The 23,726-nt window shown below is 53.7% G+C and overlaps 2 protein-coding genes across 2 annotated transcripts in view; both read right to left on the bottom strand.

Moving 5' to 3' along the window:
- Positions 1-1,293: 1,293 nt before the first annotated feature.
- On the bottom strand, positions 1,294-2,337 carry LOC143683249 (galanin receptor type 1-like). Its single transcript, XM_077159415.1, has one exon. The coding sequence runs from the start codon at positions 2,335-2,337 to the stop codon at positions 1,294-1,296; it is 1,044 nt and encodes a 347-aa protein (XP_077015530.1).
- A 3,424-nt stretch (positions 2,338-5,761) lies between these two features.
- The window catches only part of RAB44 (RAB44, member RAS oncogene family), a 32,076-nt gene continuing 14,111 nt past the window's right edge, over positions 5,762-23,726 (bottom strand). Inside the window, exons 3-14 of the mRNA XM_077161630.1 lie at positions 23,182-23,293; positions 21,438-21,609; positions 19,995-20,141; positions 19,284-19,374; positions 18,790-18,885; positions 16,875-17,062; positions 14,843-16,305; positions 11,581-11,662; positions 10,424-10,538; positions 9,250-9,351; positions 7,599-7,675; positions 5,762-6,245 (exon numbers count right to left, since the gene is read on the bottom strand). Coding sequence (XP_077017745.1) covers positions 6,155-6,245; positions 7,599-7,675; positions 9,250-9,351; positions 10,424-10,538; positions 11,581-11,662; positions 14,843-16,305; positions 16,875-17,062; positions 18,790-18,885; positions 19,284-19,374; positions 19,995-20,141; positions 21,438-21,609; positions 23,182-23,293 — 2,736 coding nt within the window. The 3' untranslated portion in view covers positions 5,762-6,154. The remainder of the gene's footprint in view (positions 6,246-7,598; positions 7,676-9,249; positions 9,352-10,423; positions 10,539-11,580; positions 11,663-14,842; positions 16,306-16,874; positions 17,063-18,789; positions 18,886-19,283; positions 19,375-19,994; positions 20,142-21,437; positions 21,610-23,181; positions 23,294-23,726) is intronic.

Here is a 23,726-nt window from a genome sequence, read left to right as displayed (position 1 = left end):
TTTGCTGTGCCCGATACTGCAGCTTCTTTCCTGTGTTCTTCCCCCAGGTGTGTGCCACCGAACACTAGTTCCCTGTCATAGATATTGGGAAACCGCCAGCTCTGAATCCTTCTCTCAGGGCGTCCCAGTGGCCTTTAGGGTGGTCAAGGCTCTGACAAGTCCTGCAGCAAAGACCCAGTTTAACCCAGTGCTTCCCAAGCTTTTGACCGCAGAGTTGCTGTGTGTGTGTGTGTGTGTGTGTGTGTGTGTGTGTGTGTGTATGTGTGTGTTTTAGCTGGTAATACTGAGCAGAGCTGGTAGTTACCAAGCTGAACATGCTGTCCTAGGAATTTCAAGAAAGACAATGTCCCCTGGTTCCCAGGCCAACATGGAGGCCTGAGGCCTGCTCTGAGGAGGGGGTCTTGGAGGAGACAGGGGGAGAGAGATGGAGTCCTCCAGCTGGGCTCCGGAGCAAAGGAAAGGGCCTCAAGAGAGGCCCCTGTCCCAGTCACAGAGGGAAGAGAAATCACAAAGAAAGGCGAGTGTACCGAAATTCACAGGCTCAGACTCAGTGCTCTTTCGTTGACTTTATTTTGTGAAAATACAAGCAGAGGTGTGTGTAAGCAGAGCTCAAGGAGGAGGGCAGGCAGAGGAAGGAGAGGCATCTGAGAGGCTCTCCTGGGCTGTGGGTCCCTTCCCTCCCCAGCAGCGGCTGGTCCTGCCCCTCACCCCTATGCAATCCCCGGTCCTTCGGGGTCAAGAACTCCACTCCATCCCTCTACCTGCCTCTCTACCTTTGGAATTCCCTTGGCCAGTTCCTCACCAACCCCCTAACCCACTTCCTTCAAATGCTTCTGAATTTATGAAAATAAAATAATGGCAAGATCAACAGTCATAACAAAATAAAAAGATCAACAGTCATGCATACTTACTAAGCACCAGATAGTCTTCCAAGCTCCCTACATATGTTAGGTGAATTTATCTTTGTAGCAATCCTCCATAACAATTCAAATGGTACTATTGTCCCATTTTCCAGATGAGGAAATGGAGGCGCAGAGAAGTCAAGGAACTTGCTCAAGGTCACACAATTAGAAAGAAGTGGAGCCCATAGGCATCTGGGAGGATCAGTCCAGTTATTTAAAGATGTGAGTTCTAGCCAGGCCATTGAAATGTTGTGTGACCTTTGCTGGGCCACCTGCCTTCCACTGAGCGGGGGTCTCAGTCTCCCTGCTGGTAATAGAGGGGAGGTGCTCTGCTGTCACTAGGAATCTTCCCACCTCTCTGAAGTCTCGGCCTTCCCCTCAGCCCATCCTCTCAGACCGCTGCCAGACCCCATAGGCCTCCAGGAGCCCCGTCATGGCTGGGTCCCACACTCTCCAACACCGTATCAGCCCGTCCCTCTCTCCTGGGATTCCCAGCTGCCGGCCTGCAGAAGAGCTCCCTGAGCCCTGCCCGGAAGGGGCGAGAGAGGTAGAAGCAGAGGATGGGGCTGACGGCACAATTGGAGTAGGCCAGGATGGTGCAAAGACTGGAGGCCACAAAAGTCCCTGGCGTGGCAGGCAGGCGACCCACGGCCGCCACATAGCCCAGCACCGAGCAGGGCCCCCACATCAGCACGAAGACCACCAGCACGACGAGGATGAGCCCCGTGTTCTCCTGGTGCTCCCGGACGCTCTCCCCCATGGGGCCGCGGGGCTGTGTCCGCAGGAGCCAGCCCACGTGGCAGAAGGAGCAGCCCAGCCCCAGCACGCAGGGTAGGAAGGCCAGGGCTCCCAGCAGAGTGAAGTAGCAGGACGTCTGAGCAGGGCTCAGCAGCAGGAGGCAGGCCCGGGCCTCGGGGACCCCCAGTGCCTCCCCCTCCACCGCCACCCGCTGGAACAGCCAGTTGGGCAGCGACGCGGCGAGGCCCAGGCCCCACATGGCCCCACAGAGCAGCAGCCGGGGGCCCCGGCCGGCGGGGAGGACCACGTCAGGCCGGGCCAGGGCCACATGGCGCAGGAGAGCCGTGGCCACCATGCTGTAGAAGGTACAGAACATGGTGGCCGTGTTGGCGGCCTGGCTGGAGGTGCAGACGGCCGGGCCCAGCCACCAGTCGCGCCGCAGGAAGCTGAGCAGCAGCACGGGCACCACGCAGGCCAGGAAGAGCAGGTCGGACAGCGTGATGTTCACCATGAGGCTGTTGGTCAGTGCGAGGAGCGGACGGGGGGCGCCCGGGCCCCGGCCCACCACCAGCAGCATGAGCCCGTTGGCCGGCAGCCCCCCGAGCAGGATGAGGCCGCAGAAGCTGGCAAAGGCGAGGCGGAGCAGCCGCTCGGGCGTGGCCGGGAGCATGGCATTCGGCTCCAGCCCAGACTCCATTCTCCTGCCTCGGACACACAGGGACAGCATAGGAGCCAGCCCCCCGGGGCCACCTCCCCTCTCCTTGTCTGTGTCCCCTATCCTTCCCGCGGCACCCGCCAACCCCTCTCGACCTCACAACACCCTGATGCGAGGGGATGCGTCAACTACCTGGGTTCAAATCCCCACCCCACTTCTTAGTAGCTCGGTGACCCTGGGAACACTATTCCACATTTCTCTGCCTCAGTTTCCTAAAGGGTAAGGAGGTGAGGAAATAAAACAGAGGTCAACAGTAAGTCCCTAAGGGGTGAGATTCAGGGAATTTTCATGTTCTTCTTTGGAATATCTTTATTTTCTAAAGTTTCTGCAGAGAGTGCGAATTTATAATCTGTACTTTCTTATGCTCTGATAAGTAAATATTATATATGTTAAAACAAAACTCTCCCCTGTGTGTCTTACAGGTGGATTTAATTTGAGGCTCGCGTGAGAAAGTGGATATGAAAGGGCTTTGAGAAGGGCTAAAGCCCTGAATTGTGGTTCCCAAGCTCATCGGCACATTGGGGTCACATGGGGGGGTTTAAAAAATACCGATGCCTGGGTCCCACCCCTGGAGAGATGTGATTTAATTGGTTTGGGATGTGGCCTGGGCTTTAGCATTTTTTAAAAGATTTCCCTACGATCCAGTGTGCAGAGCAGCTCGGGAAGCACTGCCCTCTAAGACTGCTGTGCTGGTCGCTGTGGGGCAGGGCGGAGAGAAGCGCGGTCCCCAGCTCTCAGATCTTCCTCCTTACCATTACCCCGGCCCACGGGCTGAGAATGTGGGAAGCCCCCCATTGAGAGGACCCTGCATAGGAGATGGGGGTCTTGAGGTCCCCAGAGCCAGCCCAGGGGCCGCTGTCCGCCGTCTGCCACGCTTCAGACCAGGCCGGGACCCCCGAGCTTTAGATGGAGAGAGGCAGTCGGCTTAGAGATTCATTCATTAACTCAGTAAATATTTCCTGAGCGTTTCTCTGTGCCAGGCACTGGGGAGACAGCAGCAACCAAGACAGATCGGTGGGGGTCCCATCCTCTTTTCCCCTACACAGGGGAGACCCCTCTCTAGCTGGCCCAAAGCCTGGTCTGAAAGGGCCTCCCCCGAAGCCCCTGTGCAGAGCCCCTGCCTGGGGGATTTGCTTGGTTTCTGGAAGGAAGCAGTTTGGTTGAGCTCAGCTGATGAGAGACCGGCAAGGGTGCCAACAACTGGAGGTTCGGGGAAGGGGAGAAGGGGGGTAAAGGGAAAGGGAAGAAGGTGAGGGAAGGGCCCCCTACTCTACCTGAGCATCCACACCTTCCCGAAACAAGCTCCAAAGCACAACAGGTAAGTTTGTGGGCACTGGAGCCGGGGTTTGAAGCCTGGCCCCACCATTTACGAGCTATGTGAGCTGGACAAGTTACTCAACTCCTCTCTGCATCACTTTCCTCATCTCTAAAATGTAGATAATAACAGTCAGTGCGGTAACTCGAGGTGAGTGCACACAGGAGGTGCTCGGTCATTAGTGGCTATTGCTTTGTCTTAATCACTCTCAGTTCCAAAAACCTCTGTTTCCTAACACCCCTGCACAACCTCCGTTCTATCCCCCTGACCTCCCCTTCTCTCTCCATACTCTGGGCCTCATCCAGGTCCCACCATCTTTGCTTTAATCAGCCCCAAGCTAAATTATAACCAGAACCCACTTGGCTGACCTGCCCTGAGAGCTCACCACTTGTGCGGAAGTTCACTCTGAAGTCTACCTTGAGTAGCTCCTCAGCCCTGCTACCTTGAGTCCTCACCTGCCTTGTGCTGCTCTGAGGTTCCTGTGTCTTGCTTGCTGACTTGTGGGCTCCTAGGAGCTGACGGCCGATCCACGCTCTGCTCTGCACAGAAGGTAGACCTACCCGGAGGAGGCTAAGAGAGTGTTCTGGGGCAGAGTAGGGTGGGGGTGTGCACAGTCCCTCCCAGCACTGCGCCACTAGGGAACCTGAGCTGGCTGCCTGGAGGCTGGACTTGAGCTGAGAATCAAGGGGCGGGCTGGGGGGCCACTCTCACCCTGGGACCCCAAAGGACTGGGATCTGAACGTCCCACTGGCTCCCCCAGGAATCACGCCCTGCCTACCTACCTCATTAACACCATGGCCCACAGGACTGGGCTGTCGGTGCCTGCCAGGTCCCCTGAGCCCTAGAGAGAGCCACTGGCAACGGCTGGACCTGACCCCACCTCACCCAGGTCTGGGCATCACTTACTCCAACCCACACCTCTCTCTCCCACTCTCCCTCTCAACATGCCACTGCTTAGAGACTGCTCAGAGCAGGCAAAGGCATTGGACTGAGGGAGAGGGTCGGGGAAGGGAGAAGACCCTGGAGTACAAAGGAAGCAGAGAGAAGGTCCTGTAAAAGAATGGGCTGGATCACGGGAATCAGCCAGCATAAAGTCCAGAGGTTGAATGGGGTTTGTCAGGAACATCTGATCCAATCTTTGCGGGCTTCTGATGCCTGAATCTTCTCCACCTCACCTATTGCCAAGTACCACTTGGCCTTGCTTGTATGCCTCTAGTGACGGAAAGCTCACTGCTGTTGAGGCATCTCTTTTAGCTTTGAGAAGAGGGATACAGGCTGAGAGCTGCTGAGACCGACTGAAAAGGTAGGAATAAAGCTCTGTCCTCTATCTCCAGCTCCTCTGTTTTCTCCTTCTTGCTCTCTTTGCAACTCAAACTCTGGGACTGTCTTTGCCCATCTCGCTACGAAACTGGGGTTTCCTCTGATTCAGTCAGAGAACGTATCAGCACCTGAATGATTACGAAGTACCAAACTCAGTGCCGTGCACACATGGATGCTCAGTACGTGGTGAGCAAATGATGAGAGAGAGTCTGGCAGCGTGAGGCAGTCTCTCTGAGTCTCTCAATGCAAGCACCCCAAGGGTACTGAAAATCCCCGCCCTGGGGTTATAACGTGCTTTTAGGAGGTGAATCTTGTGCAATTTGGGAATTCCTGCAAAAGCTCCAAGCAGGGGCCGGTGAGTGATTCTGACTCCAGTTCCCCCAGCTGCTCCCCAGGCTCCTCCAGCCACACCCGAGCCGCGCCTCACACGGAGGCAGAGGCTGATTCCCCAGGGCAAAGGGCTGAGCCCTGCGAGCAGGTGGGACGGTGCCGGTGCCGGGACGTGACTCCTCAGAGGCGGATCGTGGGGAAAGGCAGTGGGGCTGGGGCTCCGGGGACAGGAGGACTTGGGGGGCACATCGGGGGCTACCCCTAGAATCGGAAGAATCTCCAAATTCACAAATAGATGTAGTTAACGAAACAAGGTGAAGACTGCTCTCCCAGGCACGGGGCAGGGCCCTGCTTTAATGCACAGAGGACTTTGTAATTAGAAAGTTACATTAATTACTAATCAGCACCAAAGCAGAGCACCTTTGAAAGTTTTCTCCTCCTTATTTTTTTTAATCACAAAAGGAATACCCAGTTATTGTAGAAAATCTAGAAATACAAATATATATATAAAAAGGCAGATAACACCCTCACTCATTCACCCGCTAATTTTACCACCCTGAGATGTATTTCCCTTAAATCTGTTTTCGAGACTTTTCCCTTGCTTTGAAGAGTTTTAAAGCGCCTTCTTCACCCGCCAAGCCTCATTTCTTATTTTCAAAGGGCAGAGCTGTTGTGACCCCGGCCTCGGGTCCGAGTCCTGAGTAGAGGAGGATTTTTCTGCTCTTTCAAGGTGGCCGGTCCTCCCCGCCCTTGCTGTGTCCAGGCAGATGGGACAGGAGCTGAGCGCCGAGAACCCGAGGCGGGTGGCCACCCTCCTCCAGCCAACCGGGCCGGTCAGAAGCAGCAGCCGGCTTTCTTTGGTGACCTCGCAGGGGCCACCTCGGCCAGCGAGCCCTTCAGGCGGTCCTCTTGCATCTTGAGTGACCTGCATGGCGACACTCGGCGTCAGTCCTCTCTCTCACCCCCCAGGGGCAGCGTCGAGGGCAACACGGGTGCAGCTGGAGGTCGGCACCCCCTGAGGTTCCTCCCCCCAACCTGCTCTGCTCCTGTCTTGTGTTCCATGGGGCACCAGGAAAATGGGACGCGGGAGATTTTGGCCTTCCGTTTCTCTTCCTGGCAACTTTCAGGCCTACTGTGCCTGATGCCTGAATCTTCTCCACCTCACCTGTTGCCAAGTGCCACTTGGCCTTGCTTGTATGCCTCTAATGACGGAAAGCTCACTGCCAGGCACCGTGCAAGGGACACTGACTATGACAAAGAAGCCAACCTGCCACTGTCTTGAGAAGCTCACTGAGAAGTGAGGGAGAGAGGTGACTGCAACCCAGGAAGGAATGGTTGACGGGGGCTTCACACCACGTCCTGGAAAGATTCCTGGAGGGATTCCCCGAGGAAGGAGGGGGTGTTTGAGCTGAGACCTGAGCGATGGACAAGGGTTCGTTGGCAGAGAGGGGAAAGGAGGATGCATTCTGGGCGGAGAACAAAGGCTCAATGTCAAAACTGCTCAGTGCTGAGGAAGTGAAATTCATTCATTCGTTTGCAATGTATTTTCTGTGTGCCAGGCACTGTGCTAAATCAAGGGCTGAAGGGACAGAGAGGAGCCTTGGAGGCAGCAAGGTCTCAGAAGCCACTGTCAGCAGCTTGGTCTTTCATCCTAAGGCAAAGGGACGCCATCAAGCAGTTTCAGGCTGGAGGGCTTGGGGTGTGACCAGGTTTACTTTGAGCAAACTCACTTGGCGACTTCGTCAGAGCTTTGGAGAGCACCTGGTCTAACCGCACCCACTTACTCACATCATTCCCTTAATGAGCACCACTGTGTGCCAGGCCTTAGGCATGGAGGGGGTGGGGAACCAAACAGACGCAGCCCTGCATCCTGGCTGGAGCTTGGCACGGGTAGGGGGGCGGGAGACGGTACTAAAGATGATGGAGGCCTTTGTGAGGCATTTGGATTTTATTCTAAATCCAGTGGAAGTCACCAGAATGTTAAGAGCAGGACAATAGCACTCCCTGTCCCCACGCCACTCAACAGAGGAGAAAAGGAGGCTCAGAAAAGGGGAATGGCTTGGGGGGAGTGACACTGTGACCAGGAGTACTAGAACAGGAGGCAGGAGATGCTCAGGGCAGTGCTCTCTCTACTTCTCCAGACTGGGGAGCCCTGTTATTTTGTCGCTGGGTGTTTCCTCGACCGTTTCCTCAGCACAGGCCTTCCTGCCCCACATAAGAGTCCGGGCCAAAGTTTGCCCCGGAGGATTCTGGGTGGGGAGGGGCGGGCAACACTCACCTGGCCAGGTTCACCACAGGCTCCAGGATGTTGTGACCCAGGACTGCGCTGCATTCCCCAAAGGAGACCCCCAGCTCCTGCGGGCCAGACAGACAGGGGCGTGGGTGTCTTGAGGGAGACACTGCCGAGAGGACAGGCGGCAGCCCCCGTGGCCGAAGTCCTGGCCAGAAACAGAGTCCTGCCCCCCAGGCCCACCCTAGTGTCTGAGGCAGCCCATGTCTCTTGGTGCGGTCCAGGGCCCCCACCTGAGCCCCGCTGGCCACAGCCCCTCCATCCCTCTGGCCACGGGTTTGAGGACGCCACCCTAAAAACATGCCATGGTCTTCAGAGTGACTGTGGGAAACCTGTGCCCAAACTCAGAGAAGGCCTCTGGGGACATCCTATGTTTTCTGGTTTAAAATAAATATACATTATTTCATCAGGGTAATATTGGAAAATAAAATATAAAAAGTATAAATATAGGATATAAACCCACTATATATGTAACTATTATATTTATATAAAAGTGTTACCATTTAGGTATATATATATATGTATATTTCCATTCTGTTTTATATTATCCTTTTATTGGGGGAGGGAAGTATGCTAAATGTCATCATATTGTTGGCTAAACCATGTGAAACTGCTGCTTTGGTAGGCTCCAAATGTTGAAATATCAGCAATTTCATGTGGTTCAACCTCAACTGTACCCAGATATGCAGCCGGCTTTTCTGACTTCACATTATATTGTACGCATTTCTCCCACACTCTTAAATATTCCTCCAGACAGGATCCTTAATGGCAAATACTAGCTTCTCCTATGAATTCACCACAGTTTATTGTGCCAGATGTTCATTCTTATAAATAATATTGTAAAGAACATCCTTATGTAAACGTGTGATTATACATTACCCACGAGTACCCATTACATAATTCCCTTAGGGATTATTATCTGACTCTCTCCTTAAGATAAACTGTTAGAGGAGGAATTATTATGTCAAAGGGATGAGTTACTACTTTTAAGAGGAAAAACTTCCCAACCAGGAACCTCAGTGATGACCTTGCAATTATGAGAAGTAAGAGGAGATACAAGAGGGAAATACGATATGAAAATGCCAAGAGGGATTGGGTCAGAGGTGAGACAAAAAGTGATTTTTTTTTTGTTCTTTACAATTCTCCAGATTTTCTGGAATGTGGAAACTTTTTATTTGTAATTAAATAGTATCCGCTGTCTGGTGGGGCTTTTGATGTTATCTTCCCAGGGAAAAATGTGTGTCTTAAGATAGAATAAATTAAAAGAAAGACTGTCCACCAGAGATAAAAGCATTTGGGAATTTTAAATGGAAGTTTTAAGGCCTTTTTTACTCTGAAGATATTTTTTATTTAGGTTAGGACTTTGTGCAGGGATTTGCTAATTTCACATTGGAGTTGAATCCCGTGTCTACCATGACAGCTTCGTGCTTGGGTCTAAGACTGGTCTCTGGAGAACTGGGGCGGGAGGAAAGCAGAGGTGGCCAGGCTGCTGTCCGCCCCACTGGGCTTTGGTTGGGCAGGAATGGGGCACATAGTTCCTTCTCGGTTGCCCAGGTGAGGGTGACCCCCTATCCAATACCTTCCAGGGAGGTGTCTGCCCAGGCCAGGGTGAGAGAGGGGCTGATGCCCAGGTGCTCACCTTGGCCAGTTGCTGCCCGGCCTCAGTGGGCACCTGCCGTTCCTCCTCACAGTCCATCTTGTTTCCCAGGAGAAGGATGACCATCCCGTCGGACCCTGCTTCCTGCACAGAGAATATATTCCTTCAGCCACACGCGCTGAGTGCCTGAGTGGATTTGACCCAGCCCTCCTGAGAGATGACAGTGTGCCCCTCCCCCATCTGCCCCTTCTCTCTGCCTGCTAACATCTCACCCACTCTTTTTGGGGTGTGGTAATCGAACTTGGGTCTCCTGCATGGAAGGCAAGCATTCAACCACTAAACCATCCGTGTACCATCACTCATTTTTTAAGGCTACATTTAAGGGCACCTCTCCCTAGAAGCCTTCCTGGACTACTACTGCCCACGCCCCTCTCTTCCTGTCTGGGCTGAACAGTGCAGAGCTTGATTGCAGAGGCTGCCTTGACTCATTCCCTAATTGTTTCGTGTATAATAATAATAATAATAGCTTCTATTTACTGAGTGCTTACTACATGCAGATGCTGTGCTGAAAGCAAGTACATCAGTTAATCTTCATAACTTCCACAGAAGAAAAGTAGGAAATTAAAGTTCAGAGAGGTTAATTCACTTGTCCAAGGTCACAGAGTCAGTAGTCAGGGTTGTTGGGATTCAAACCCAGGTCCTATGAGAACCCAGAACTCAGCTTCCTTCCTCACTCATTACCTTATTCTGCTTCCTTTGTAACTCTTCAGCTAGGCTGGAAACTTCTGGAGAGAAGACATGTTCTACTGCCTACCCTATTGCGACAATTCACTGAAGAATTTCAGTATATATGTATCAATTAAGTACATGGAGGAAAAAATGGGGGATGTGTGAACAAGGAATTTCTCATTTAGAGCAGCACTAAAATTGCATTATGCTCAGGTGTTAAGAAGACACCACAAAGAGGTATAGTGTTGCTGTAGGTAGAGAAAAAATGTCCAAAGAATAAAGGAAGTAGTTTGGATTGTACTGTGAAGTTGTGATTTCTTTGTACTACTCTGCTTCCAGCTCATCCAGCCACATGTGCTCCATGAATGATGTCATCGATATGTCTTTTGTGCCTTTTGCGATCCTGGGAGAAAGTGGGGAGTGGGGAGGGTACGAGCTCCTGCCTGAATCCAAAAACTGGAGTCAGTCCCAGCAGCCATCTGCCCACCTGCAGACAGTCCAGCCAGTAGCGTACATGGAGAAAGCTTTCCTCAGAGGTGACGTCATACATGAGCACCACTCCATCAGCCTTGCGCAGCAGCTGTCGCGTCACGCTGTGGTACCTGCCACAGAGTCCGCATGAGGCCACGCCAAGTGAACTTACCCCAGGCCTGGCTTCGCCAGGCCTCAGCCATTCCATCTGCAAAGTGGGGAGAATTAACCTGTCCTGCCTCTAATTACTTCCCCCCAAAAGTCTGCATATCTGCATATGCTTTTCTTTTCTTTTTTCTTTTTTTTTATGATGCAGTTATTGTTGAATAGTAACATATTCTCACGGTTCAAATTTCAAAAGGTACCAAAAAGCACCCGGTGAAAAATCTCTCCCCCTTGTCCCACGGCCACCCAGACCTGTTCCCTTGAAGCAGCCAGGGGGACCAGTTTCTAGAGTATCTTTCCAGAAGTAATTTACATATACATAAGCAAATCTGTACATACGCATCTCTTTATAGAAGTACAGTGTTTAACACCGGACTCATTAACCTTTGTTATTTTGTGCTTTGTTTTTTCCAGCTAACAAAATATCTTGGAGATACTTCCCTGCTGGTACATAAATTGATCCTCAGTCTTTTTTTATGGCTTCACAGTATTTCATTGTCTGGCTAGACCCTCATTTACTTAACTGGTTCCCTATAGACGGACATTTAGGTTGTTTCCAAGGTTTCCCAACGTGAGCAATGCTGTTAAGAGCAGTCTCGGTCTCCATGTTATTAGAGCCGGGCATGAGTATGTCTGCGGGATGAATTCCTGGAAGAACTGCTGGGTCAAAAAATATATGCCTTTCAAAACTTTAAAATTTTGGTCTTCCTAGGTGGAAGGTGGAAGGCCTTCCAGGTGGAAGGGGATTGGGTGGCTGTATCCAGAGGGACATGTGCCCTGCCCAGCTAAGGGGGGTGCCTCTGGGCCCTGCCGCCCCGCCTTCCCCCACGTGGGCTGACATCTCTCCTTCCCTGACATCCTGAATTCTCAGGGGGAGATGCCTTATTCTCACATGGTCCCCTCCTGCTCAAGGTGGACTCCTCCAAGATCAGGGTTGCCCTCCGCCTCCAGGCTCAGCCTGGTCCCCGATACCACCGATGGTGGGACCAAACTGATGGTTCCCATTACCTCTCCTGGCCGGCCGTGTCCCAGAGCTGCAATGCAAAGTGCTTGTTGTCCACCAGCAAGTTTTTGACCCGAAAATCCACGCCTAGGATGCATACAGAGAGGGTGAGGGTCACTTTGAAGTTATGATCTGGGACTTTTAGCCAAAGCCTGCTCATATACACACCCGTTCCCAAAGCCAGCCACAGCAGAATGGAAGCCTTTGGCTGGTAGGCTTCTCTTCTGCTCCCCAAATTCCATTCATACTCAAAGCCCTGCCTCTTCCAAGAAGCCTTCTCTGATCACAGGGCTCACCGCTCCCACTGCACTCACACACCCAGATGGTCAGTGCCCTAGGAGGTAGATTGCCATCGCATTTATCTCTATAAACATATCTGTCTGCCCAAGAGTACAGCAATGTTTATTCCTCAGGTTACCCAGGAAAACCAGTTTCATTATTTTATTTTTATAATACTTCTTGTTATATTCCCTATATGTTGCAGGCATCTTCCTACTTCAACTAAAGAGCAAGGTAGGGAGGTAGCTGGGTAGGGGATGGTGGTGGAAGGAGTGATGGCTTCAGGGACACCCTCCATATGCCGCTGTAGGGCTGTGTGACCTTGGGAAAGTCACTTCACTTCCCTGAGCCTCTATTTCTTCACCTGTAAGGTGGCAGTTTAAAAAGATCTATACTGCAGGGTATCTGGAAGGATTAATCAGCCCAATTTCTGGTGGGTGCTTGGAAGTTAGCAATTTTTATTATTAATTATTATTCTCTTTCTCCTGAATCCCAGACCCCCAAATTTCATGGCCCTTCCCCACTTTGGTCATAGGTCCAGATCCTTTCTGTCCCTGGAAATATATAGATTATAGTGAAATCCCAGGGAGGCTGGGAATCTTTGTGGTACATCTTCCTGCCATTATCTCATTTCCCAAGGAAAGCAGGTTGGGACCAGGGGTCATGAGAAGGGGCTGATTTGTCCTCATTTCCCATCCCTTTTTTATTGGAACTCTAAGGCTGCAGAGCCCACTGCATGCTCCAGGCCAGCTCAGCAAAGGTGCGGCTCCTCTTATTAGCAATGCCAATAGTGACCCCCCAGGAGCACCTGTGCTGCCCCCTGGTGGCAGTCAAAACCATAGACTACTGCCCCCAGCCCACTCCCACCCCCACTGCACCCCTAGTGCTTTCCAGAAAGAACCTGGGAGAAGTGGCAGCCTCGACCTCTGCAAAATGATGAAGAAGTCTGCTGTCTTCTTTATTGAAAGTCATAGGAAACTCAGGGTGTGCAGAAACCTCTGAGGTTATCTAATCCCATGTCCCAGGTAACATTTCCCTGCCTCCGCTTGCATTTCAGAGTGGAGTGCTGCCTTTAATGATTCCTCTTTGGACTTAATAATTCTCCCATCACTCCCACTTTTCTACCTCCCTGCCCATCCCCTTCCTCAATCCATCCACGTGTCCCCAAGCCCTTTCAAAATACATGTCACAATTTATCTACATAAAGGGTTCGGAATATGATGTTTTCTATTCCTCCAGGAAGCCACTATTTTTAATGAGCACTCCAGGAAGAGGGCAATGCCAAACCCCAAAGAGGGCAAAGTTTATGGCACAAGCTTTGAAGGGAGGTGGCTCTGGGTTTGAACTTTGGCTGTGGAGACTGTCTGGGGCAAGAATCTGAATCAGGTCTTCAGAGATCTGTTTCCTCCTCTGTGAAATGGGATGGATACGGGAACACCTCACAAAAATGCACATTCGGATATAACTCATTTGGCTGCGATCCTCCACCCAGCGCTGCTCTCAAATGTAAGAAGGGCTATATTCTTATCTTCTGAGAGAAGGAAGCAGAGGTGGAGGGACGGTGACATGGAGTGTGTGTGTGGGGAAACCAGAATCGTCCCCAGCGATATTTAAGCCAGAACGGACGGCAGTCACCAAGTGACAGCAAACTGAACCTGGGACAGATTTGGACGATGCACCTGGATCTCAGGTACTCACAGATGGCTGGCGGGATAGGCGTGTCCTGTCTTCATACAACTCCGCAACCATGTTCATTTCTCGACTGAATTTTGTGGAAGTGTCTTACCACATGGTAATAAGGGAGTGTCAATCCAAAGGAGGGTTGTTGCAAGGAATAAGATCTGTATATAAGATGCCTGGTGCATTGCAGGCTTTCAGGAGACAGTAGCCCAGACAATTCATAACGGAGGCTGACCGACAGTGTGACTCTGCTGAACTCAGGCCAAGCTTACAGTGGACTCCTTCTCCCCAGAGCACTGCATTTTTAGCTAGCAGCCAGGTGAGGATTCTTAGACAGAGAAATGCCCTGGGGCCTTGTGTAGGGCTGTCATTTATCCACTGGCCTGGCCCGGTCCCTAGCCAGCACACACTCTGGCTGATAGAAAGATGTGGACAACTCCATCTTTACCCCTCAGCAGGCCCCCCATTCATTCCCACAAGTTGCTTTTCTGTAGCACTAGACATTGTTCAAGTGGCCATATATCTTGATATTTTGGGGGAAGGGAAATTTTGCACTTTGGGGCATTTCATTTGCAGGAACCACTGATATCGACATTATCAAATATTTTTATAATAATAACAATGATAACTAATATTTGTTGAGCATTTACTGCATGCCAAATATTGCTCTAAGTGTTTGACACTTAGGTATTAACACACCTAATCCTTACAATCATTGTAGGAAGCCAGCACTATCGTTGGCTGCATTACTTAGATGGGGATTTGGGGGCTTAGAAGGGTTAAATAAATTTGTCCAAGTTCTTAAGTGACAGTAAGTGTTAATAAGTGGCACAGCTGCAATTTGAACTTGGGCACCTGGGTCCCTAACATCATGCTCTATAAATACATTCTGTGCAAAATATTCAGCCTGCCCAAGGGGACTTCCTGCCAGGGCATGGCTGAGCGGCCTGGAGCCAGTCATGAACAAATCCAACCAATGCGGACCTTGCAGTGGCCTGCCCGTGGGCAGCGTGTGTGGAGACTTGTTTTCACCATCAACCAGCACCTAAATTGCAGGGTGCTTTGTTGATGTGGCACATTATAAGCTAATCAGATCAATGCAGAAAAAAAAGCAAATTACCTGTAATTAGAGACAATTAGGAAAATAGTTAAGATGATGCCCATATAGAATAATAGCTAAGGCAGGGTCCTTGGCAGGGCAGAACCTGCAGCGTCCTCAGAGCTGGCTAGCGTGGGGCCTGCTCCAGCTTGTTGACGGGGCCCCATGGGCCTCCTCCTCCCCTTCCTCTCCCCAGGCTGAGCCCTTACCCACGGTAGCTGTCAGCCCAGTGGCGAAGGAGTTGTGGTGCAGCAGGTGCAGGAAGGATGTTTTGCCCACATTCGAGTCCCCCAGGAAGATAACGTGGAAGACATAATCAGGGTCAGCCTGGAGCTCCCCGGCCACCATAGCCTGAGACTTGCCAGCCGCGGGGTCCTCCGGAGATGGGGGCGGCTCAACCTTCCGGGAGTCAGTCCCTGAATCTTCCGGCCTTTTGTCTGCTCTGGGCTCCCTGGGGACAGGGGAACCTTGCTCTCCCGCTTGGGCAGCCGTGGGTGGCGGCCTGGGTTGCGTTTCCAGTTCAACTGGGGTGGGGAGAGTTTGTGGGGGCTCCTGGGGTCCTGCTCTGTCCCCAGGCTGAGGCGTCATGTGGGGAGAGCCCCTTGAGGCTGATGGTTTTCCCAAAGTGGGGACCTCTGCTTCGGCCTGAGCCTGTGGTATGCCACGTGGCGGAGAAGCGGGTGGAGAATCTTGCTGGGCAAGTTCCCGATGCCCAGCTTGCAGGCCATGAGCCTCAACGGTCTGTGCTGAGCCCACGTCCTGTCGGCCTGGGTCCGCTTGTTTTCCTGCCTCAGCCGCAGGTACATCCTCCAGGCTCAGGTCGGGGAGGGCAGGCCGCCCATCTGGTCTGAGGACCTGACCGGGAGATTCTCTCAGTGCCCCTGGAAGGCCCTCCCGTGGGGCCAGGCCCGACGCGCCCTGCTCCAGCCCCTCTGCGGGAGCGCGACCCTCAGGCTCTGGACCCTGGGTGGGCTGGGCCGGCTCGGGGGTGAGGATGCCGGACCCCGGCCCTGGCCCGAGGCCAGCGGTGCGTGGGTACTGACGGAGGGCCTCTGTCTGCCTGGGCGGCTTGGCTGGGGCAGGCCCAGGCCGGGGGCCCTCCTCATCAGGGTCTGAAGCCGGGAACTGTTCGCTGGGCCCAGCTGGGGCCTGAGGAGGGGGAGAGCCCACCTGGGGAGGGGACTCATCTTCCAAAGGAACGAGCACTTTGAGTGCCGCTGCCACCAGGCTCCCTGCCTCCCCAGGTGGGCCCCCCAGGAGATCCGAGGGGAAATGGGGCTCAGGGCTGGGCGCTGGCTCCCTGTCAGTGTCCAGGCTGTGAGGCTTGGCAAGCTGCTCTGAACTGATGTCCTGTCCTGCGGGGGTCACCTCCTCGACCCTGGAAGGCACCCCAGGGGGGCTCCTTGGAGCCCCATCTGGACCTGAGGAAGGGTTCTGGTGAGACAACCCAGCATGTGGCTCTGAGATGGAGATTTGCCTGACCATCCGGGGCGTCTGGGGGTCCAAGCGGCTTGGGGTTGGGGGTGGGCTCCAGGACAGCTGCAGGGCTCTGTGTGGTGGGCTGCTGAAGTCACTCAGGAGCTGGTTCCAGTCGTCATTGTCCCCAAACAGCCCAGGCAAGGGGGCCTCCTCCGGGGGATCTGGAGCCTTCTCCTCACCAGCTCCGGGAGGACTAGAAAGGATGTGGAAAAGCGAAGGTCAGGGGAGGGGCAAGTAGATCCTGTCTGCCTCCCTCTCCATCTTTTGCACACCTCTCATCTGATCCTCCCTCCCATCTTTCCTCAGGCAGTGCTTACCCAGCATGCCTGCTCTCCTCTACTTCTCCCCCTCATTCAATCCTATTCATCCTTCAAGGCCCATGTGAATCCTCACCTTCTCCAGGAAGCCTTCCTTGATCATTCTAGCCTATCCCCTACTTCTGAGGTATAACAAGTAGAGTGAGTGCCTGCCAAGGACCCAGTACTACACTAGGTCTTGTGTGTGCACACATGCCTGCAAGCTTGAATCACAACTGTGTGGCCTTGGGCACTTGGCTTTCCCTTCCCTGCACCTTAGTTTCCTCATCTGTGAAATGGGCATGATAATCCCAAGGATCATCAGGGTTGTCACAAGGATTGCAGGAGGGAGACTATATATGTGCATGGTGTGCTGACCAGAGCCTCAGAAAATTTCGAGCTCCCCTCTCCTGTCTTTCGAGAAGGCCCTGCCCTCCATCCCAGCCCAGGCCAGGCAGCCACTTGCCTCAGTTCCTCCTCCACCTGCCAGGACACACGGCCCCTGGCGGCATTCAGGTGCCCTCTGGTCACCTGCAGCTGCCCCCGCATCTCTTCCAGCCTCCCAGCCAGATCGCGCTCAGCCTCCCGCAGCTGCTGATTCTCCAAACTGGCCTCCTGGTGTGTGTTACTAAGGTGGTGGAGCTGGGCCTCCAGCTGCAGAGGTAGAGAGTGAGAGGAGAGAAGCCCAAGAGCCTCCAGGCCACGCTAAGCCTCCTAAGGACACTCTGGAACCTAAACCCCTCCTCCTCTGGGGTTCCTAGAGAGTCATCTTAAAACATTAGAGTTAGGATTAGGGTAGTTACCTCTCAATGGCCTAATTATTTCCAGTACCCCCCACCCAGGGGAGACATTTTAATTGGTGGGGTAGAGAGGAGAGAGGGAACTGTGTGAGGAACACAAACTGCTGTCCCTCTTCATATCTGAGCCCATTTGGTCTACTCGGGGCTCCTGATCTACCATGCATCTCCAGGGAAATCTGCCTAACCGCATGGAGTGAAGGCATAGCTTCATAACTGCCTGAGGCCCTGCACAGTCTCCCTCTGCCCCGTTCTGTCTCTGACCTCCTCTCGTACTGTCTGCCCTCCCTCAGTCTGCTCCAGCCTATAGGTTCCCTCACTGTTCCAGGAATATTCACAGCATGATCCCCACCTCAGGGCCTTTGCACAGGCTGTCCCCTCTGCTTGCATGCTCTTCTCTCAGTTATCATATGGCTCCCCCGTCACTTCCTTTGGGTCTTTACTCCAATGGCATCATCACAGTGAGACTTCCATGACTCGCCCATCAAAATAGTTCAACTCCTTCTAAGTCTTCTATCTCCCTTCCCTGCTTTACTTCATTCTCCTTAGCACTGCTCACTAATACGTTATGTATTTTACTTGCTTATTTTATCATCTATCTCTCCAACTAGATAACAACTCCATGGGGCAGATATTTGGGTTCATAATGTTCTCTAGAATCTAGAATAGTGCCTGGTACATCGTGGGTGCTCCAGAACCTGTGGCAGGCCCGATGGGGAAGACTCTGGTACCTGTCCAGGGCTGAAGGGATCCTAGTTGTCCTGGTCAGAACAGACGGCAATTAAGGATGATGGTCAAAAAGTCAAGGAAAGATGAGACAGTGGGTCAGGATCCCAGACCCAAAGACTCATCTACGACGCCAGCTGGAAATGAGTATGGGCTACGACTGCTGGGGCAGCAGGTATCCTGACCCTAAGTAGGAAGCTAGGTCAGATCCAGAGATAGTAACAACTGTGATGTAGAAAGCACCTACTACGTGCCAGGTACCACCTTAGTCCTTCTAAGGACTCTAATCTTCACTGCACCCTTCTAAGGCAGGAGTTCTAATCCGCACCTCTCCAATGAAGAAACCGAGGCTCAGAGAGGTTAAGAACCTGTCCCTTGCCACTCAGCTGACAATGGAGAGGAGTTGAACATCACCCTGTCACTAAGCCTCTCCAATGTTGAGACCTTGTGTTTGTCCAGTGCTTTCCTATTGAAGATCTCACATGTCATAACGAGTCTGGAAGATGAAGTCAATGAGAATAATTGTTTTACAGATGGAGAAACTGAGGCCAGGGTGGACAAAGTTATTTCCCCAGGTTTGCATGGCCCTTAAGTGGAAAAGGAGGGATGTGACCCTGGGCCTTCTAACTCACATCCAGTGCCCCCCGCTGCGCTACCTGGCCTCATCTCCCATAAGAGCCCTAGACAACTGTTTCCCAGGGGACTGTCGTCACATGGGAGCCCAGCAGTCCCATGAGGCCTCAGGGCTGGGCTGGTGGTTTCAGGCTGACTTATCCAGACAGCACCTATGGCAGGTCCAAAGATGGGTGTTGGAGTCTGAACTCTCAGGGTTGGCGCCTGGGGAGGCCTGGGGCTCACCTCCCTTTGGCCCGCAGCCAGCTCCTGCACCGCATGCTCCTTGGCCTCCAGGACCTCCTGCACCTGGGAGCTGAGGGCCAGGTTCCGGGAGAGGCTCTGGGGAGCAGACAGGAATCAGTCTCTGCCCTACGGGCTCCAGGACCCAGCCCTCCCCTCACTCCCGCCGCCACCCGGGGCTGGGCTGCAGGGGCCAGGATGTCCCAGCAGGGAGGGATCTCAGGGCGACTCCCCCCGAGAGGGGAAGCACTGGCTCTTGGATGCACAGTGAGATCCCCCAGAGATGGGAAGGAGGCCCATGCTCAGCACTCCCCACAGCATCTCTTTGGGGAACCCAACTGGTCGGGGGTGTGAGGATCCACTGCTGCCCCCACCGGCCAGTCACCAGCCTCCCAGGTCCAAAGTGGGGGCAGGTCCAAAGATGAGTGTTGGCAGAGGAGTCCAGGGCAGGGGGCAAGAGGCTGGGAGCAAGGAGCAGCTGCTGGCAGGGAGCCCACCTCAGCCTGCAGCTGCTGCTTCTCCTGGCAGATCTGCTGCTCCATCTCCTCATATAACTGCTGAACCTCACGGTGGTGGTCAGAGTCACGCCTGGCAGGGGTTGAAGGCAGGTGGGGGAGCAGGCAGCCCATGAGCACCCATCCTGATACTCGCCTCACCTTGACAGGTCACTGACCCCTGTCACTCTGAGCACAGTCACCCAATCACAGCCCCAGCCCACAATGACTCTGATATTGGTCACCCAGACCCCATCACAGCCAAGACAGTGTCCCACCCCGGCCTGGTCACATGACTCCACTATCCCATCATTCTGTCCCCATGTCTCTCTGTCACCCTCATCCCCCCGCCTCCATAACTCAGACTCCTGGCACAGGTGCACCCTGGCCAATTCCAGGGGTTACCCACGCATTGCAATATCAATGTGAACGGTGCCCCTGGGGTCGGGAGTCACAGTGGCCTTGTGCCAGGCTGCACTCGTCATTCCTATGCCACCACACGTCTACCCCCACAGTCCCTGAGCCACTTCCGCAGCCCAGTCAGCACTGTCCCATCTAGCCCCAGGCTTTTCTGTGGATGCCCAGCCTCCGTCCTCCTGCAGCTAGGGGGATTCTGTTCAGATTCAATTAAAACTTAAAGGGTACCGACTATTTGCCAGGTGCTCAGTGGGCAAGGCACTTTCTTTGCAGGACCCCCACCCTACCCTGACTCACTTCCTTAGGGTCAGCTCCAGGGTCTCTTTGTCGGCCCGCACCTCCTGCAGGCGGCTGCTCATCTGGGCCAGAAAGCTCTCCAGGTTGCCTGCCAGCTGGGGCTCCTCCTGCCGCAACTGCCCCCACAGCTGCCAGAGCTCAGCCTGCCTGGGGAGGAGCGGGGTGCGGAGAGCTAGAGGTTAGATGGGCGGTGGGGCTGGAAGCAGGGGCAACCCCCCACCTCAGTTACAATGATGACACTTCAAGAACAGGTGCCTGGGCACCTGTTCACACCCAACAAGGAACATCTCAAATGCCATGCTAAGAAACCTTGCCCAGATAGGCCCTCTTTTCCCTTGAAGCCTCACCACACTTCATCTCGCTGTGATTTAGTGATTCAGTGTGGGGTGAGGGGCTGTGGGATCCAGACGGCCCAGGGCTTCCATCTGCCTTCTCCCTTCTCACACATACTGCAGCTGTGTGACCTTTGGCCAATGCCATGGCCTCTCTGGGCTCATTTGTAAAACGGGAAGACGGACAACCTGTCCGACAAGGCCTCTGGAGAAGGAGAACATGCCCAGTGAAAGCACCAGCTCGTGGCCAGCACACAGTAGATGCTGACTAGATGCCGCCTTCACACGAATTTAATTAAGTCCTGCAGATGGGTGCCAGAGGGCTGAGCCTCGGCCAGGCTGCCAAGCCGGTGAGCGGCTCCCCGCCCCCACCCGCCCCTCCCTGTGTCCCGCCCTGCCTGCCCAATGCCACCCGGCCACGCCCAAACGTGAGGGATCGCGTCTCCCCCAGCCCAGTGGGGGGAGCAAACCTGGGCAAATGGATGAAGAAGATTCCTTGTCGGCTCTAAGAGACCCCAGTGGGGCCTGGATGTGTGTTGGGGGGGTGTAGAGGGGTAGGGGGTGTTTCCTCTAAGCATGAGTAAACCCCATAAGCCCAGAGCCTAAGGCAATTGGAGGAAATACCCTCCTGACTCCATACCTGTCCAACCCAGGACATCGCCATGTCTGTCCTGGCCCCAGTGGGGCGCCCTCTCTTTGGGTTAGGAAAGGCAGCCTCAGGCAGCCTCACATCTTTAAAACTCCTTGGGAGGCTGACAGCCCAGCTCACTAACCCTTCTTGGGGAGTGATCCTGTGGGGCAGAACAAGACCGGGAGAGGGCGTGGGAGGGGAGGACTCCCCGTGGACAGGCATTCTCCACACGTGCTTTCATTTAATCCCGTCCCAGCTCTCGTGCTCATTCTGCAGCCCGGGAAATGGAGGTCAGAGAGGTCCAACCATTTGACTGTGGTCACACAGCTAGCAAGCGGCCAGCCAAGCTAAGATAAGTACCCAGCGGCCACTCCCCTTGGCACTGTGTGCAGGACATCCCTCGCCCCACCGACCGGCAGTGCTACCCCATCGCTTCCCCGCACCCCTCACCCCGACACACACGCATCAGGCTGGCCTTACTCAGAAGGTAGGTGGCTGGTCCCCAGCTTCTCCACAAAGGCCAAGAATGCCTCCCTCTCTTCGGCATTGGCCTCCTCTAGCACTGGGAAGCTGGTGGCTGCAGATCTCCGTTTGGAGGACAGTGGCCTCCTGTGGAGCCTATGGGTGCTCGAGCTGGAGCCAAAGATGTTCTCTATGGGCATAAGTAGGAGCAGTGTGGGGCTGGGCCCAGCTCCCGCTCATGTCCCATGCTACCCTCCTCCAGCTTTGAGGAAGTAATTCTTAGTCGGTCATGTTTACATGGGCCACATTCATTCGTTCTTTGCATCAAGCCTAGAGGCCTACTCAAGGTAGGAACTGTGCCCATTTTCCAGATGAAAATCTGAGGCTCAGAGAGGCCAAGAGACTTGCTGGAAGTCACACAGAAGCTCCATGGTGGCCAACAGAGCCTTCATTTACTCACTGGGGATATTTATTGAGTATCTACTATATGGTGGGCACTATTCTAGCTGCTGAGTTAAAACTGGTCCAAATCCCTGCCCTGGTGGAGCTGGCATTCTAACGAACGTTGAGGAGAAGGATACATTTCTTTTATAAAAGTAACTTTTGCTACATGAGCTCAAGGAATAAACAGGGGACCTATCATCGAGAGCCTGGAGGGCAGCCTACTTTTGATGGGGGGGGTGGTCAGGAGGTGTTCTTGAGGAGGTGATGTTGGAGTTGAGATGTGACTAACAAAAGGAACAAGCCGTGTGGGTATCTAGGGAAGTGCCTACCAGGCAGAGAGAACTGTATGTGCAAACGCCCTGTGGTAGGAGCCAAGCAGACATGAGGAAGGAGTGAGTGGCACTGGGTGAGCCAAGAGACTGGCAGGGTCAGGACAGGAGGGGGTTTGTATTTTGCTCCATAAGCAATGGAAAGTCCCTGGCATGGTGGCCATGATTGGATTCAGGTGTGAGGATATCCACCTGGGACTGCAAGGGCAGCAGATGTTTCCTCTGCCCCCCAGTTCCACCCACCCCACACCTGGCTTCTCGCTCATCAGAACTGGAGCAATGACCTCCTGAGGTGGCCCCAGCCTGTAAATGCAGATTCCTGGCCTTCCTGTCTGCTGCCCCCAAACTTTAGGAGATGCAGTAGACCGGGCACTCTGGACGGCTTCGTGGGAATTGAAGGCTTTGCAACTGCTCTGCCAAGGACACCACATCTTCCATGGGTCGTGGTCTCTCTGGTCTGGCTAGGTGGGGGCTAGAGCTTAGGACCTGGGAACCCTCTACCCCTTAAATAGCACCCTCTCTTGTCCCTGGGCCTGGAAGTCCCTGAACCAAGGGCAGGATGTGATTCTCTTCAGACAGAAACAGGCCTGTGGTTGCAAGAATGGGGAGGGTTAACCTCTTAGTGAAGAGAAGTCTTTTGGGGGGAAGAAGAGAAGGGAAGCATCAGAAAGCAAGCCTGGAGGCCTTTCTGGAGGTGGAGGGATGCTCAGGGGAGCCTCCTGCTAATGAAATGCCCTCACTTGAGGGAAAGGAAGTGAGCAGGTCTCCTGGGCAGGGGGTCTCGAGGCCCAGCTCTGTCTCTCAGTAACTGCCTTCCCAGCCCAGACTTAGTTTCCTCCTCTCCACAATAATCCCTACTATCAGCTGTGCCCTGGACCGTTCTCAGGGGTGCTGTAAAGTCCCCCCTGGCTGTTAAAGGGGTCACTGTCACCATCCACGTCAGCCTAGCCTAGCCCCGTGCTGCACTGCATGTCCCCGGACAGACATACTGAGTGCAGAGCTGAATTCTTCCAGCGAGAGGTGCCCCTTCTGCTCCACGTCCGCCCAGTCGAACATCATCTGTGGCTCCTCCTCACTGCCCAGGAAGCTGAATTTTGCCCCCTGGAAGGAAGGGGTGAGTTGGATGGCTGTTCCCGCTGGCGAAGGCTCTGCACCACCCTCAAGAAAGGAGAAGCGTCTTCAGCCACCCCCACCGCCCTGCCCCCCAGTTTTCCAGTCTCCCGGAAGCCCCAACTTGCCCGGAAGCCTGCCCTAGAGGGGTTCCAACTCCATCCAAAGCAGCTCTCTCAGCAGAGCCCTGAACGGGCTCCAAACCCTTTTCCTTTCCCCATCTAGCATCAAAACTCAACTCCTCTCAGTCCTATTCTTTCAGGACCCTGAGAAAGCACAGCAGCTAATTCTCCCCAGAACATGTTCATCAGCATACAAAATTATCTGAAACTTGAATACAGGGCAGAAAGAAGGCTAGCTCATCCTCTCAATATCATGGGAGCAAAAGCCCCCAAGTACTGTCTAGACCAGAAGAATGCACTTA

Source organism: Tamandua tetradactyla, chromosome 5 (genome assembly GCF_023851605.1).
Source record: "Tamandua tetradactyla isolate mTamTet1 chromosome 5, mTamTet1.pri, whole genome shotgun sequence".
In the NCBI taxonomy this organism is placed as follows: Eukaryota; Metazoa; Chordata; class Mammalia; order Pilosa; family Myrmecophagidae; genus Tamandua; species Tamandua tetradactyla.
Note: the sequence above shows the minus strand (reverse complement) of the source record. Positions and strands in the feature narration are given on the sequence as shown.